At 40.1% G+C, this 16,792-nt stretch overlaps 1 protein-coding gene across 14 annotated transcripts in view; it reads right to left on the bottom strand.

Moving 5' to 3' along the window:
* csnk1g1 (casein kinase 1, gamma 1) overlaps positions 1-16,792 on the bottom strand; it is a 286,572-nt gene that overhangs the window by 214,512 nt on the left and 55,268 nt on the right. For 11 of the 14 annotated variants that reach the window (XM_051920337.1, XM_051920332.1, XM_051920327.1 and 8 more), the window contains exon 5: positions 7,416-7,567. The exons of the other annotated variants lie outside the window; for them this stretch is intronic. In XM_051920337.1, the coding sequence (XP_051776297.1) occupies positions 7,416-7,567 (152 nt within the window). The remainder of the gene's footprint in view (positions 1-7,415; positions 7,568-16,792) is intronic. 14 annotated transcript variants of the gene reach the window in all.

The following is a 16,792-nucleotide window of genomic DNA, read 5'->3' as shown; positions in this document are numbered from 1 at the left end:
GTGCTTCGCATACTTAAAAGCCAAGCAGCCCTATTGATTTGTTTGCTTTTCTCTATCTCTGTGACATGATCTGCTCCTGACGCGCACTCCTTTGAAGAGGAATATATGTTTGCATTCTTTTAATTGCGAGACGGAACTGTCATCTCTGTCTTGTCATGGAGCACAGTTTAAACTTTTGAAAAAGACACAAATGTTTGTTTGCAGTGTTTGAATAACGTTCCTGTCTCTCTACAACCTCCTGTGTTTCTGCGCAAATCTGTGACCCAAGCATGACAATATAAAAATAACCATATAAACATATGGTTTCTACTTCGCGGATTTTCTTATTTCGAGGGTGGCTCTGGAACGCAACCCCCGCGATGGAGGAGGGATTACTGTATATATTACTCTACCAAGACAAAACAGAACTGTTATATGGGCACCAACCCCGGGGCATTTTGGCAGTTCTAAAAGAAGGTTGGGAAGGAGAGGTACTTCTCTCCACCAACATATTAGAGTGTATTGCGCAGTAACGCGATAGATTGGAGAAAATAAGACCCTTACTAAAAGATCACATGTCGAAAGCTCAAGCAGTGCAGGTGCGGAACTATAATAGAAACCTCCCTGCGAGAGTTTCAGCCGGGAGATCGAGTAATGGTGCTTGTGTCCACTTCCAACTCCAAATTGTTGGCCCATTGGCTGGGCTCTTACGAGGTTAAAGAAAGAAAAGGGCTCATGGACTATTTGGTAAGTCAACCAAATCATCGACCGAGCGAGAGGGTATATCACGTCAATCTACTGAAGCCGTGGAAAGACAGGGAAGACCACCCTCTTGCCAGCCCTACCCTCTCCCTTTTCTCAAAAACAACTGAACTTAACCTCCGTCACAATTTGACTCGCAACCAGCGACAGGAGCTCGAACGAGCGGTCCTATCTGTCCCGGAAGTGGTCAGTGAAGCACCGGGCCGCACCTCGCTGATTCAGCACGATATAGTGACAGACCCGGGGGTGGTACTCAGGGAACGGCCCTACTGCCTCCCGGAGGCAAAACGTGCAGAGGTGGAACTAGAGGTCCAGCGCATGTGGGCCATGGACATCATTGAAGAAAGTCACAGTCCGTGGACCAGTCCCATCGTCCTCGTTTCTAAACTGGACAGGTCGTGGAGATTTTGTAACGACTTTCGACGTCTTAATCAAGGCTCCAAATTTGATGCCTACCCCATGCCCCACGTGGACGAGCTCCTCGAATGGCTGGGGACAGCCCGTTACTTGACTACTCTTGACATGACAAAGGGATACTGGCAAATTCCCTTAACGGCATCCACAAAAGAAAAAACGGCATTTAGCACCCCTAGTGGAGACTGGCAATACAAGGTTCTCCCATTCAGATTGCACAGGACACCAGCAACCTTTCAGCATCTGGTAGACCAGTCTTATTGTGCCGCCTACCTGCATGACGTGGTCATTTATTCCGGCACCTGGGAGGAGTATGTGATGCAGGTTTACACCTTCGTCCTGACGCTAGCGAAGGCCGGGCTACGGATCCATCCTTGGAAATGTTATTTTGGATTGAACGAAGCCAAGTATTTGGGCTACCTGGTAGGAGGAGGACTGGTGAAACCACAGAGTTCAAAAATAAAAGACATCCTTGAATGGCCCCATCTGATAGACAAGAAGCAGGTGCAAGCCTTCTTAGGATTAGGGAGTTACTACCGCCAGTTTGTACCTCGATTTTCTGAGAGGGCCGCCCCTTTGACAGATCTGACAAAGAAACGGGCCCCTTTACATGTGGTGTGGAACGATTTAACGGAACGGGCATTCAGTGACTTAAAAACGGCCCTAACAACAGCACCTGTTTTGAGAACTCCTGATTTTTCTCTTCCTTTAATCCTCCAGACCGATGCTTCGGACACAGGTCCAGGTGCCATGCTGAGCCAAAGCATCGACGGTGTCGAGCACCCCGTGATATACCTGAGCCGGAAACTGTTGGACCGGGAGATGAGGTATGCAGCAGTGGAACGGGAAGCCTTGGCCATCAAGTGGGCAGTAACCTGCGATACTACCTGCTGGACCGGGAATTCACCCTGGTGACGGACCATGCCGCCCTCCAGTGGATGGCCCTCCACAGGGATTCGAATCCTTGGATCACCAAGTGGTTTTTGGACGTGCAGCCGTACAAGTTCACCGTCACTTATCGCCGAGGTAACCTTCAAGCCAATGCTCATGCTCTCTCCCGGGTTCACAACCTCTCAGTTCAGGCCGCCCAATCCGATGGGTCTGGGCTGAAGGGGGTCATGTCACGCACGAGCGCATAGGGAGCAGCTTAAGGACCCAACGCACACCGCGACAAGTCGTGCCAGGGGACAACGGTGGGGTACTAACCTCTCTTTTTATATTCCCCTAGAAAGAACGAAGCACCACCGCCATAATTTTTCCCGGACGACTACTGAAACCAGCCATTTCCGGGTTCCTTTCTAACCTCTGGTCCCCTCCTGATAACGTCATCTTCCCATCCACCACCACGGCTTTCCCAGCATCACTTTACATCACTTCCGGTCCCCCCTTATAAATTGTCCATCCAGCCATCTTTTTTTGTCTGTTGTACCACCACATACGGCTGTCCCATTCGTTCTCAGTGGGCGGCTGGTAATGCTGCAAGCGGTGACCCAGTTGTGGCTGAACGGAGGCCATTGAGGGTGAACGGGGCGGCAGGGGGTAGCATTGTAGTGTGCATTGGATGGCTGCCTATTGAATGGGGGCGATTCACTACTCGCCTTTGGCCGCACCGTGTTCGTTCTCCGTGGGCGGACGCTGCAGGCAGCATACTATAGTGGAGGTGACTGTGAGGTGGGCTGGTGATGAACCGCCTGTCGAGCCCCCATTCATGCTCAATAGTAAGCCTGCTTGTACTGTTACATACGTAGCAGGAAGTTGTCTCTTGTCAGTACATCAGATGTATTGACGACTGGTGCCTTCCTGCTGTGATAGCGCGTACTGTGCATAAGAGCTCATCTTAATCTTTTGTCTTCACCCTTCAACAATGTCTCTGAAACACAAATCTGATGCAAGTGCTGGTGATACAGTAAAGAAGAGAAAAACCATCACCATTGAAAATAAAGAAGAAATAAAAAGGTCAGAGAGAGGTGAAACTCCATCATTCATTGGCAGAGCACTTGGCTACAGTCGGTCAACAATAGCATTTCTTAAATTTATGTACCTGTTCCGACTTACAAACAAATTCAACTTAAGTACAAACCTATAGTCCCTATCTTGTACGTGACTGACTGACTGCATACATACATACATACATACATACATACATATATCTCTCTATTATAAAAGGAAATCCTGGGACGAGAATTTCTCAGAGATGATTTCAACCCCCGCAAGAGATAATTAGGTCCCGTGAGATGACTTTTTTTTTTTTTACTAGAGATTTTGAGAAGTCCCGCACTCCTCTCCTCCTCTCAAACATTTACAACCACACACATGGTCCAATCACGTTTCATTTGTGTGAATGCTATTAGCGCAGGAGCTGTCTGACATCAGCTCCAAGCAAGGTCATAAATAAAAGACAGTAGAAGACAAAGTAGAATGTTGTAAAGAGGTTCAAAAACGTTGGTGCGATACACAAGCAGAGCTGGTTGGAGATTATGAAAATACTAAAATTTGAAAGTCTAAAAAGAAAAACTGATAAAGATCACATTAGTGCTAACAAACGGAAATTACTCTGTGAAATAACGGAACAGAGAAAAGAGAAAGAATATATGGACATAGGTGATATGACAGAAGTATGTAGTTATTGCTTGGCTTTAAACTTTAAGTCGGAGACTTGTTGATTGTCTAATTTGTGTTGCCATCAGGGAAAAGTAGTGTTTCTTCCCAATGAAGAGGCCTGTCCATGAGAATTAAAAAAAATTTGTTTGGTGAAAGTGAAATCCACATATGCAAAAAGTGTGTGGCGCGCAGCGAAGGTCGGCGGGTTGGCAAGAAAAGCTCCCTAGTGTATATACAGTACAAAGATGGATAGTCAGGTCCATAAGTATTTGGACTGTGACACAATTTTCATAATTTGGCTCTGTACACCACCGCAATGGATTTGAAACAAAGCAATTAAGATGTGACTGAAATGTAGACTTTCAGCTTTAATTCAAGGGGTTTATCATAAATATTGAATAAGCTGTTTAGAAAAGGAAGATTTTTTATGCATGGTCCCCATATTTTCAACTAACAATCATGAAGGCCTTAATTGCAGTTGTCTTCATTTGTTGCTTGTTTTTTGGAACTTCTGCATTTAGTTTTTTCTTCAGCAAGTGAAATGCATGTCCAATTGTGTTGAGGTCAGTTGATTGGCTTGGCCACTGAAGAATATTCTATTTATTTGCTTTGAAAAGCACTTGGACTTGCTTTTGCAGTATGTATTGGCTCATTGTTCATCTGTACTGTGAAGTGTCATCCCATCAGTTTTACAACATTTGGCTGAATCTGACAAAAAAATACAGTCCTATGCATTTCAGAATTCATCCTCCTACTTCTACCAGCACTCATATCATCAACAAACACTAGTGACTGACTTCCTTTCACATACATGCATGGTCATGCCATAAAAATGCCTCCATAGTGTTTCACAGGTGACGTGATACTCATCAGATCATGTGCCATTTCTTCTGTTGTCCATACTCTTCTTTTTCCAATATTCTGGTATATATTGATCTAAGTTTCCTTTGTCCACAGAAAACTGTTCCAGAACTGGAGAGGCTTTTACAAAATGTTTTCTGATAAAGTCTGATCTGTCCTTCCTATGCTTGAGCTTTACCAGTGGTTTGCACTTTGTGGTAAACCCTGTGTGTTTACGTTCATGAAATCCTCTCTTGATTGTAGACTTTGGCAATGACAGGTCTACCTCCTGGAGTGTGTTCCTGCTAAATTCTCTGAAGGGGTTCTTCTTCACCAAGGACAGAATTTAGCAATCATCCAGCACAGTTTTCTTCTGTGGTTTTCCAGACATTCTGGTGTTGCCAAATTCACCAGTGTGTTACTTCTTTTTAAGGATATACCACATGGTTGATTTGACCACATCTCATGTTTCTTCTCTCACTCTAAAGGGTTTTTTTGTTTTCTCAACCTAATTATGGCCTGTTTTACTTGCATGGACAGCTCTTTGGACCTCATTATGAGAGTGCACAGTGACATTTTCCAAATGCAATTCCATACTTGGAATCAATTCCAGATCTTTTACCTGCTTAATAGTTAATGAATGCTCCACCTGGCTATGGAAAAGCTTGTCAGTCAAACATCCATATACTTCTGAGCCCCTGGAAATTTGGGTGGGACTGCTATGCAGAAAAATGGCTGTCATTCCTAAACAGCTTATACAATATTTTTTGTAAACCCTTACACTAAAGCTGAAAGTCCACACTTTAATCACATGATTGCTTTATTTCAAATCCATTGTGGTAGTGTACAGAACCAAACTAATATTAAAATTGTGTCATTGTCCAAATATTTATAGACATGACTGTATATACACACGCATACATACATTTATATCTATCTATACACACACACACACACATATATACACGTGTATGTGTGTGTGTATGTATTTGTGTATGTATGTATATCTCCATGAAATGACCATGTAAGTGTCCGTATGAGTGTGTACATGAATGGGCACTGTAAGGAACCAACATCTTGTCCCAGTATGTTCTTGCTCCCAATGCTGTTTGGATCAGCTCTGTTCCTCCATCAAACTTGAATTGAATTACTCAAATTTGATAATACAGTATCATGTAGTCATTCAGGTTAACAAAACTGTGTTAACTTGCAGCCCTGTGATTTTCAAGTACAGTACATTTCAGGGACAAACTTGCAGAAATTCAGAGTATTAAAACTTTTTTTTTAATATTCTTCTGGTAGCAGAGGGAGAGCACCTTTAATATTGTGCCATCTCATCCTGGAATATCAGCTGTAGGTGATAATGTCCAATTCATTGAATGAAATGAAACAGAAGCTTTAGTTTCTCTCATGAAAGTTTTCCCTGATAATACGCATCAGAGAAGCAGAACTAACACACACACGTACTGTATAGCTCTCATATCTTGTTTTGGGGGAACATTCAACTCATGAATGATAAATACACATTAATGATGCTGCACATTTTTTGTTTAAGTATGCGTGAATTTTATGAGCCTAAGCATTCTTTGCTGTATCACCTGGGTTAGTGCTGAAGCACAAAGTACCCTTGTCCTACAGCAAGAATTGGGAAAGCATGAGCGCCGGTTAAAATTCTTTTTTGGCGTTAAATTTTGGCAAAGAAATAGATAAATTTCACTTCTTTCACAAAAGATTGTCATGTTTTCCTCAGCAGGGCTGATCAATTGACCATCTAGTTCTTTTGACAAGTAATATCAAAGAGGCTTTCTAACCAAGTCAGAAAGGTAGGTTTGAAGTAAGCAGAGAATAAGCACACAGCATTCAGGCACTCAATGGGTGGATTACAACTGCTTTATTTCAAATGGAGAGAAGAGACCAGTTCGGTTTAAACACTATAAACTGTGTGAATGACCTAAACACTTTTACTCACTAATCAATAAACGGAAGCATTCTTGATGTCGCTGTGGTAACTTGGGTGATTATGGCAGACTCCATACTACACACATGCACTTTTGGAGAGACAAGATTAAAAAAAGCCCTGTATGTTCTTGTAATGTACTTGTATTAGGCAACTTTCCTTCATGACCACAAACAAAAAATTGAAATAGTATTATAGCATTGATTTTATTTTCTTATAGTTTTTCTTGTTGGCAGTAAACAGCAGTAGCATTTTCTGTTAAACAGACTAATTTCAGAAATAAAGACTACAAATCTCTTCAATTCAATAGCATTAAAGTTATAGAAACATTCATTTATAGTAGTTGTACAACATGCAATAAATTTAATTAATGCATTTCATCATCATGATTTTAATGGCCATTTTCCAAAATTATGCAAGTTAGCTAGCCATCACATTCCAAGTTCCAACTTAAACTTTGTTACTGAACAGTATAGTTCCCAATTCCATCAAAGTGCATACTGTGAAAACCTTCATTAGAGAAATCAAATTTGGATGACCTGTGTTGGTGTAAAGAAGAGATTTAAGTGTAAATGTGCTTTGAAAAAAAAAATCAAAAAACAGTCTACAATGTTATTGGTTTTAAAAGAGTACATGTTAATTTCCTTGTTCCATATACAACATGCTAAATTGGGAACATCCACCATTACTCAATCATGACAAATTTAGGAAATACTGATAGCCATTGCTTTTACTTTAATCTACGGACATTCTTAATAGTATGCAAAGAAATAAAAGTAAATTACATAATAATTACAAACAAATAATGAAAAGTAAATTACATTATACTTTACATGTTTTCTCACCTTACATAATAACTTACCAGCTGTATGGCTATCATTAACACAGTTTTTAAAGAGAATGTTCGATCACAAAGATCAAAAAGGTCTTCCAAACTGGGACCCAGTAGTTCCAAAACCATGGCATTATACTTCCCACAGGGACCAAAGTAATATACTTGGGGCAATCCCTCAGCTGTAGCACAAAAAGAAACAAAACATTAAAAAACACACCACATACAAATCTACCTACATTTTTCTTCAAACAAACAATACAGAGGGGGAAAGAATTTAATCCCCTGCTGAATTTGTAGGTTTGCTCACTTACAAAGAAACTAACAGTCTCTAATTTTTATAGAAGCTTAATTTTAATGGAGACAGAATATCAACAAAAAAACATTACACAAAAGGTATAATTTGATTTACATGTCATTGAGTGAAACAAGTATTTGATCCCCTACAACCCAACCAGAATTCTGGCTCCCACAGATTGTGCTACACAAATTACAATCAATCAATTAGATACTCCTGATCTCAACTTGTTGTGTACAAAAGCACACCTGTCCACAGAAGCTTGGTAACTCAAAGCTTTAGCTCCCTCCACAGATTTGCTATAGGATTGAGGTCTGGAGACTGGCTAGGCCACTGCATGATCTTAATGTGCTGCTTTTTTAGCCACTCCTTTTTTGCCTTGGTGATATGTTTTGGGTCATTGTCACGCTGGGACCCATCCACGATCCATCTTCAGTGTTCTGGCTGAGGGAAGGAGGTTCTTGTCCAAGATTTTATTGGCCCCTCAATGCGGTGAAACCATCCTGTACCCTTAGCAGAAAAACAGCCCCAAAGCATAATGTTTTCACCTTTGTGCATGACTGTGGTGATGGCATCATACTCCGCATTTCTCTTCCTCCAAACACAGCAGATTGAGTTGATGGCAAAGAGCTCAATTTTGCTTTCATCTGACCACAGCACTTTCTCCTAAGCCTTCTCTGAATCATTTAGATGTTCACTGGCAAACTTAAGAAAGGCCTGTACATGTGCCTTCTTGAGCAGGGGGACCTTGGTGACTATGGTACCAACTGCCTTCTGATCATTAACAGGTGCCTCCTGTGTAGTTTTGGGCTGATCCCTCACCTTTCTCAATCATCCTCACCCCATGAGGCAAGATCATGTATGGAGTTCCAGACCGAAGGAAATTAATGGTCATTTTACATTTCTTCCATTTCCAAATTATCGCACCAACAGATGTCACCTTCTCACTAAGCATCTTGCTGATGGTCTTACAGCCCATTCCAGCCTTGTGCAGGTCTATAATCTTGTCCCTGATGTCCTTCAACAGCTCTTTGGTCTTGCCCATGGTGCTGGAAAGGTTGGAATGGAAGAAATTGATTCTGTGGACAGATGTGCTTTATACACATAAGTTGAGATCAGGAGTATCTGTAACTGATTGATTGTAATCGCCAATCTGTGAGAGCCAGAATTCTGGCTGGGTTGTAGGGGATCAAATAGTTATTTTACTCAATGACATGCAAATCTATGTATAAAACTATGTATAAACACCTGACTTCTATACTCGGTCTTATTCCCTTAACCAATACACCTTATAAGTGCAGAATCATCTGATAATTTCTGCAAGTGACATAACCTGCTGTTATATTTATAGTCAGATGTACAGAGTAAAGACAAAAGAAGACAGGTCTGTTACTTGTGATGCTCCAATGTTGCACACATCTGTATCAAAAACACAGTCCTTTAATATATAAATACAGAACAAAAAAAATACATCTTTATTGAACTGTTCTCTCTCTTTATCTTAATCTTTATCTTATCTTTTATCTTTAAGTTTTCATGCGACACGACGCGGTGTACTGTTTATACTTGCGGGCGTACTTTATGTAAATCTGGAGGATTCCACCAGGTGGCACTGCGAGATATCATGGTGATAAAAGAACAGTTGGCTTCACTGTGTTGTGATCTGCCAGAAACTTCCATTAAATTCAGGACACACTGCCAAAATATCTCTGAAAATGAGGTTTAATGATTACATCCATCAATTCAGGGGTGTGCCCACTCCAGGATTCATCGGCCACAAGGCAGAAGCAATCCCTGGACAGGGCATCAGCTCATTGTAAGGTGAATACAAGCACACACATACACTAGCATCATTTTAGCATCACCAAATCCCCCAAACCTGCATGTCCTTGGTAGGATGCTAGAGCACACTGTGAAGCTGCAGCAATATGGCTCTGCCAACGTGCAGCCCCGACACGTATAAATATTAACAGTAGTAATTATTTAAATGTAGTTAATGATTTCTGTAAAATGTAACATACATGTTTTAAAACATTTCATCAAGAAAGTGATATTAAGTATAAATCAAGTTACTAAATGTGCAGAGCTTGAATATCGTAAATTTAATGTGTTCTGTGTAGCAATCACTGCCTGCCGCTGCTATCCGTGCAGGAGGATGCCCCAGAAGCATGTAGCGATTAACAAGTGGATAACTTAAGATGATGTTTACAGCATTCTACTTTAAAGACAAAATAAACGAGATTAAAGTTGAATTTTTCACAGACCTTTTTCGTCACTGAGTCCCTAATTTTTTTTTCTCTGTGGCTGAAATACACTTCCATACATTCTGATGCTGTTGCAAAGGTGAGGGAAAGAAAAAAAAATAGATGGCACCAGAAGATGGTATGTGAGACCTTTAAAATGTATCATGTCATTATGAAGGGAACTATGTGACGTCTGTATTGCCTGTATGAGAAATACATGAAGAAAAACAACATGAATGCATTTGTATGTCAGCATTCAAGTTTGATGATTTGCTTCACCGCATCGAACCATTCATCATTGAAGCACGCACATTGATTCTGTAGGATCTGCAAAGTGGCTTGCTGTCACGTGTTGATAGTAAACATTACGTTTCAATTTGAACATACTGCACCCCCATATTTTTTTTTTTTGTTTTTTTTTTTACACTGGTACAGCAACTCATGCACGTGTTAATTTCTGAGTACATGCTCAGAGGACATGTCAAATGAACACTGGGAATGCGTGGCAGTCATGATGCATGCATGCATGTGTTTTGAGTGTGAAGTATAAACCGGCCCTGAACACAAAGTACAAAGCAGAAATGATGCTTAGTTTTTGTTCATTTCCTATAGTCTCAAGAGATGGAGGGGACTGTTTGGTTCTTAGGGCCTAGAGAGAGAGTTCACTGGGACAGACGAATGAGTAACATGCTTTGTTTTTCATATACAGGTCTCCCTCACTGTCAGTCTGTACTTGGAAAAGAATCATTATGGTCCAGCATAGTTAATGTCATTTTGCAAGTATACAGTATGTCTGTGATGAATTAGCAATCATCTCTTTGTATTAATGAAAATGAACACACTGCTTCATTTAAAGTTTTCCCTATTTGTGAATTATGTTGTTCTTTATTGAGGCTGGGCCAAATGCTGTACTCCTAGCAAATTCTGTTACATCTGTAATGTTTCAAGTGTTGCAGGCTGTCATCGAGTGCCAAGATCCGGAGAGTATAAGCCAAGTCCAGGCTGAGTTGAAGCAGAAAAAGTAAGGATCTAGTGCCGATACTGCATTATGATGACAGAAGGGGATATTTTGATTTTGTTTTTTTAATTAGTGGTTCGTGCATGTCCAACCTATTGGCTGATAAATGATGCATATGTTTGTCCTTCAGTTTGGCAGATCTGAGTTACAGTCACTCTCCCTGCAGGCCAAGGTGTCTAAAAGTCTGGGAAATACATGCAAAAGTGCCACTAAATTGTGAATGAAACTGCATTATCAAACTGAGACTTCTAGACGCTGTATACTGGAAACAGGCTCAGACTCACACCTCCAAAAAGAAATTCATTTTTCAATTTACTGGTCTGGGATTGTGATGTTGTATGTAGTCACAGATGGCAGCTGTAGTGAATGTATCATGTGCCCTGCCAAGTTATAAAAAAAAAAAAAAAAAAAAAAAAAAAAAAAAAAAGGGACAGCATCACATTGTCCTATAACAGATAATTTGTGACTGTCCAAACAACTTATCACTCATTTTTCTTCATTATGGAGATATGTACTGAAAGTACTGCTCCAATCCCCACACACCCAAACCCCTTTGCTTTAGCTCCCTCGAATTTCAAACCATACATATAAGCAGTGGTTTTAATACGGGGTATTCTAGTTATCTCTCATACTATATAAACAACTAAGAGAACTGTTAAAGAATCAAACCAATTATTGGGAATAATTAAGGAGTAGAAACAGAAAATTCCAATATGCCTTTTCTGCTGCAGCTATGCTACCAAGTTACCTGCTATACTATCTTAGTGGTGTAGTTATTTCAGAATAACTGGCTAAAATCAGGCCTTGAAAAACAAATCCTGCAACACTGCATTAGAATTAATATTTTTTCCCAAAAAACACATTACTTAAATAAATGTGCAATTAAACCAGTGAAGGTACTGTTAAATAGTCCAGTGCATTTAACAAATTAGTCATTGGTCTGAAACATTTTAAGTGCCACTGACTAACAGGAATTGTTTTCTTTCAACTGAAGCAAAATGTTTTAACAATTTTTAATTAAAAAAATTGAAGAAACAATATATATTGGTTAATTTGCACTTTTCAATTAATGACAACAGATAAAATCACTGACTTTTCTGATATGGTAAATTTTGTATTTTTGCATAATGTCTCTGAATTTCAGTGAGCTGTGGCCAAAATTCCCCTAAAATAAATTACAATAAATATTTCCTATCCTTATTGGGGGTAATCTACATGAACTACTCTTGGAAAATGTGAACTCAAAAATCTTATACAAACAAAAAAAATAATTCACCAGAATTCAATTAATGAAGTTGCCCTCAAAAATGAAAACGTTACTCAGTCACCTACAAAAATACTATTTCCCGTTTAGCTAAAATGATTAAATTTAGCCGGAGGACATATCCAGGGCAATAGGTACTCATAAGAAAAGAAATTTTCAGTATATCAATATTTAGGGGTAACATGTCCATAGAAACACTAAATACTCCAAAATCTCAAAAACCCTTTTGACTGAAATTTAGTGATGTAGAATAAAGAAAAATTAACCAATCCTTTTTTTTTTTTTTTTTATTTGTTGACATTTGTCATTAATGTGATTGGGACATTTTAATGCACCGTTTCCCCTTTCTGCCACAGCCCTGACAGTGATCGCACTGAAAATGGGGCTTGCCACTTTATGCAAATGAAGGCCACTACAGTAACAAATAGGGAGGAGGAAATTTCAGTAAAGCTCAAATATGACGTGTTTAGCAAACGCACTAGGCTCTATTGCCAGGCACTATGGATGTGAGCAGAGTCAACTTCATGCAACTGATTTAACATAGATATTCCCTTCTCCTTATCTGCAACCTTGTGACAAATGGTGATATGGGGACTACAATACATATCAGCCAATGTGATGCTCCACCTGATTTCATCAGTTCTCACAAAGTTTAAATAAGAGCATCAACAAATGGTACATGTCATCAATGGTGGTAACTGTTGAATTTTTTTTCCTCAGCCACTTTGGGATAACAATTTCATTGTCTTGCTGGATTACAGTGTTTAATATCTTAGAGTCTGTCTTTTTGTCTCATCTTGGATTGTGTTTAAACATGTTGCATTGACAAAAGACACCATTTCCCCTTAGTTATTTTTTACCTGGTCCCTTTCCGGAGAAATGTGTTACCAAACCTTTAAGGATCAATCAATCAATCTCTTTCTTTCTCTCTCTTTTAAAGCAACCCCCCCTGAATTTACAATCCCAAATACCTATTTTTAGAAGGTTTTGCTATTGGAAACTTGCACGTGTAACACAACATATTCCAAAGGAAACACTGCTCTTTTGTTTATCATTACCTATTGTTACATTTGATACAATCTACAAAGCGAGACTGGGACAGCCGAACAGTGAAAGCATGGTGCACCTGGCCAAGCGTGTACTTTATTTATTATACCATATTTACCATGTATGACAATAAAACTGATGCAGTAGTTTAGCCATCGTGAAGACAACTGAAACTCAGCATATATAGCAGTATTTGTTAATGTTATCAAGGTGATTCATTCCTAGTTAATTTAAAACTACCATAAGTCATGATGCTATATTTCCACAAAACTCAAATTAGATTGTCCTCATCATAAAATGCATTTGAATGTCTACCAAAAAAACTATAAGTTACTAATATTATTCACTTAAGATGTTCTCAGTTTGGTATGCGTTTTAGAAAAAACTGTACTACATTGAGTTTTATTGTGGCTTGGCTATAGCACGTTTGGCCATTTCTTATCATGCGTGCAAACATCATTCTGATATATGATGTGCATGCAGGAAGACAATGGCAAAGGCTTTTAAAAAATATATAAGGTACTGTTTTAATATACAGTATAATCAGTTTATTTCAGATTTATTATTTCATGTACACAGTACAATTACATTCCTGGACTGTTAGTTGAGAATGCCGCAGCAAGAATTTTAGCTAGAAGAAGAAAATCTGAGCATATCTCACCAGTTTTAGAGTTGTTACATTGGTTACCAGTGTCTATTTAGGGCAGATGTCAACTTTTGTCGACACAAGGGGTTGAGGGCAAATGTCAACTAAAGTCAACATCTAGGGGCAGAGGGCGATAAAAGCTGCAAACGTTGATAAAACTAAGTTACATTATGGTACACCCTCATAGCTAGGAGGACTGATGGACTCGCTGACTTGATGTCTAATTCATGCATGTACATGAGTAGCATAAACAATATCCAGAATGGCATCAACATCAAGTGAGAAAGCGGAGCAAATATGCAAAGTAAAAATTAAATTGGACTCTGAGTTATCGCTCACCAAGTTTGAATATTTTTGAATACTTGCCAACAATCACTGCTTGAAGAGGAACCAAATTACAGACAGTACTCTGTTTAGTTATCTTGTTCTTCCTTCCACTTCATTATTTTTTTTTCCATAATGTGGTGGACAGAGACCCTCCTTGGTGGTCAGAGCATGTGTATATTAGTATATGATATCAAAAGAGGGGTCCTCTTAAATCTACGAGCACCATGCTACAGTAACATTCGATCGAAGGTTGGGATCCCCTTCAAACACTATTTTCAAGACGTAACAACCATTGTGCCACCACATTCCTTATCCAGTGCATGACTTTTACTGCATAGGTTATGTAACATAACACCACAAGGATAGCCTCCAGCTGCTCTGTGAGTCTGCCTAGTATAAGTGGGTTTGGAAAACTGATGGTGAATGAAAAATATTGCATGTTGGTGGCAAGTTGCATTAGCAGGGGATCAGACACCCACGGTATAAGCAGATAGTGCAGATACTCCATTACATAAATGAGAGGTTCAGGGGATCTTTTAAAAGACACACCCCTGCCAAAGCCACAAAAGAATTCCAATTTGTGTGGCTAAAGTGAAGGATAGAGAGGTACCAAAAGGGCAATGTAAACAGCAAGAAACCATGAGCATTCTATGTGTACGAGGAGGAGCACAGTAATATACTGTGCATGATGCACTGATCAGACAGCCTTCCCTCCTGCTAAACTATCACAGGCATCTCACACACCTCCTACTGTGAATGTGAGTGCATGACAGCTTTCTTTCTTACAAGGTTAAAAAATGCAAATGTTTGAAGCCAATCTGCATCCTGCCAGTCAGTCTGCCTCTGTCCTTCAACAGAAACAACACGGCTTACAAAGCTCGCCAACGTATCGTGCAAAGTCCTGTTTGTGATGGTCTTTACATAAGAAACATTTATATGTTACTTATATAAAAGCCAGATCGAATGTTATTTACCTAGATTTATTTACTTATCTTCCTACAGCTTAAAGTCACAAGTAGACTGCAGAGCTTCCTGTGTTTGATCGACAATGGCATGCTCACAAATTACACATGTAATGCCATGAAAAATGCCTGCTGACATTTCAGTACGAGAGCAATGGTACGAGAATGCAGTTAGACTTTTTTTTTTGGACACATACACTATCCAGATCTAAACGCAAGCGTGGAGACTCACTAGCGTACTGAAGAGTCTATAGCTGCAGGTGGAAGCTCCATGTAACTACTGCTATGTTTTTGCCTTTGTCCAGAAATGGTTTCATAAGCTTTATGACCTTAGTCTCGGAAAGTTTTCTCCCGTGGTGGCGACTGGGATCTTTACCTGAATAAGATCAAACACAGTTGCGTACGGTGCGACAGGAGCTTCTACCTGCAGCAAAAGTCACTTCAGTACACATGTACTGTGTCAGCGTGCCTGTGTCGCTCAAACACAGGAAGCTCTGCAGTTTACTTGTGACTTTACGCTGTAGGAAGATAAGTAAATAAATCAAGGTAAATAACATTTGATCTGGCTTTTATATAAGTACAGTGATCCCTCGCTATATCGCGCTTCGCCTTTCGCGGCTTCACTCTATTGCGGATTTTATATGTAAGCATATTTAAATATATATCGCGGATTTTTTGCTGGTTCGCGGATTTCTGCGGACAATGGGTCTTTTAATTTCTGGTACATGCTTCCTCAGTTGGTTTGCCCAGTTGATTTCATACAAGGGACGCTATTGGCAGATGGCTGAGAAGAAACCCAACTTACTTTTCTCTCTCTCTCTCTCTTGCGCTGACTTTCTCTGATCCTGACGTAGGGGGATTGAGCAGGGGGGCTGTTCGCACACCTAGACGATACGGACGCTCGTCTAAAAATGCTGAAAGATTTTCACGTTGCTACCTTCTGTGCAGCTGCTTCCTGAAGCGACATGCTGCACGGTGCTTCGCATACTTAAAAGCTCGAAGGGCGCGTATTGATTTTTGCTTGTTTGTTTTTCTCTGTCTCTCTCTCTCCCTTTGTCTGCTCCTGACGGAGGGGGTGTGAGCTGCCGCCTTCAACAGCTTTGTGCCACAGTGCTTCGCATACTTAATAGCCAAACAGCCCTATTGATTTGTTTGCTTTGCTCTGTCTTTCTGACATTGTGCTCCTGACGCGCACTCCTTTGAAGAGGAAGATATGTTTGCATTCTTTTAATTGTGAGACGGAACTGTCATCTCTGTCTTGTCATGGAGCACAGTTTAAACTTTTGAAAAAGAGACAAATGTTTGTTTGCAGTGTTTGAATAACGTTCCTGTCTCTCTACAACCTCCTGTGTTTCTGCGCAAATCTGTGACCCAAGCATGACAAAATAAAAATAACCATATAAACATATGGTTTCTACTTCGCGGATTTTCTTATTTCGTGGGTGGCTCTGGAACAGAGCAGGAGCAGAGAATGTCAGAGCAAGAGAGAGGGAAAAAAGCAAACAATCAAAAATCAATACGTGCTGTTTGATCTTTTAAGTATGCGAAGCACCGTGCAGGAAGCATATCGCTTGACAAAGCAGCCACATGTAAGCCCAGCAA

The sequence above is a fragment of the Erpetoichthys calabaricus genome, chromosome 17 (assembly GCF_900747795.2).
Source record: "Erpetoichthys calabaricus chromosome 17, fErpCal1.3, whole genome shotgun sequence".
In the NCBI taxonomy this organism is placed as follows: domain Eukaryota; kingdom Metazoa; phylum Chordata; class Cladistia; order Polypteriformes; family Polypteridae; genus Erpetoichthys; species Erpetoichthys calabaricus.
This window is presented reverse-complemented; position numbering and strand designations above follow the sequence as displayed.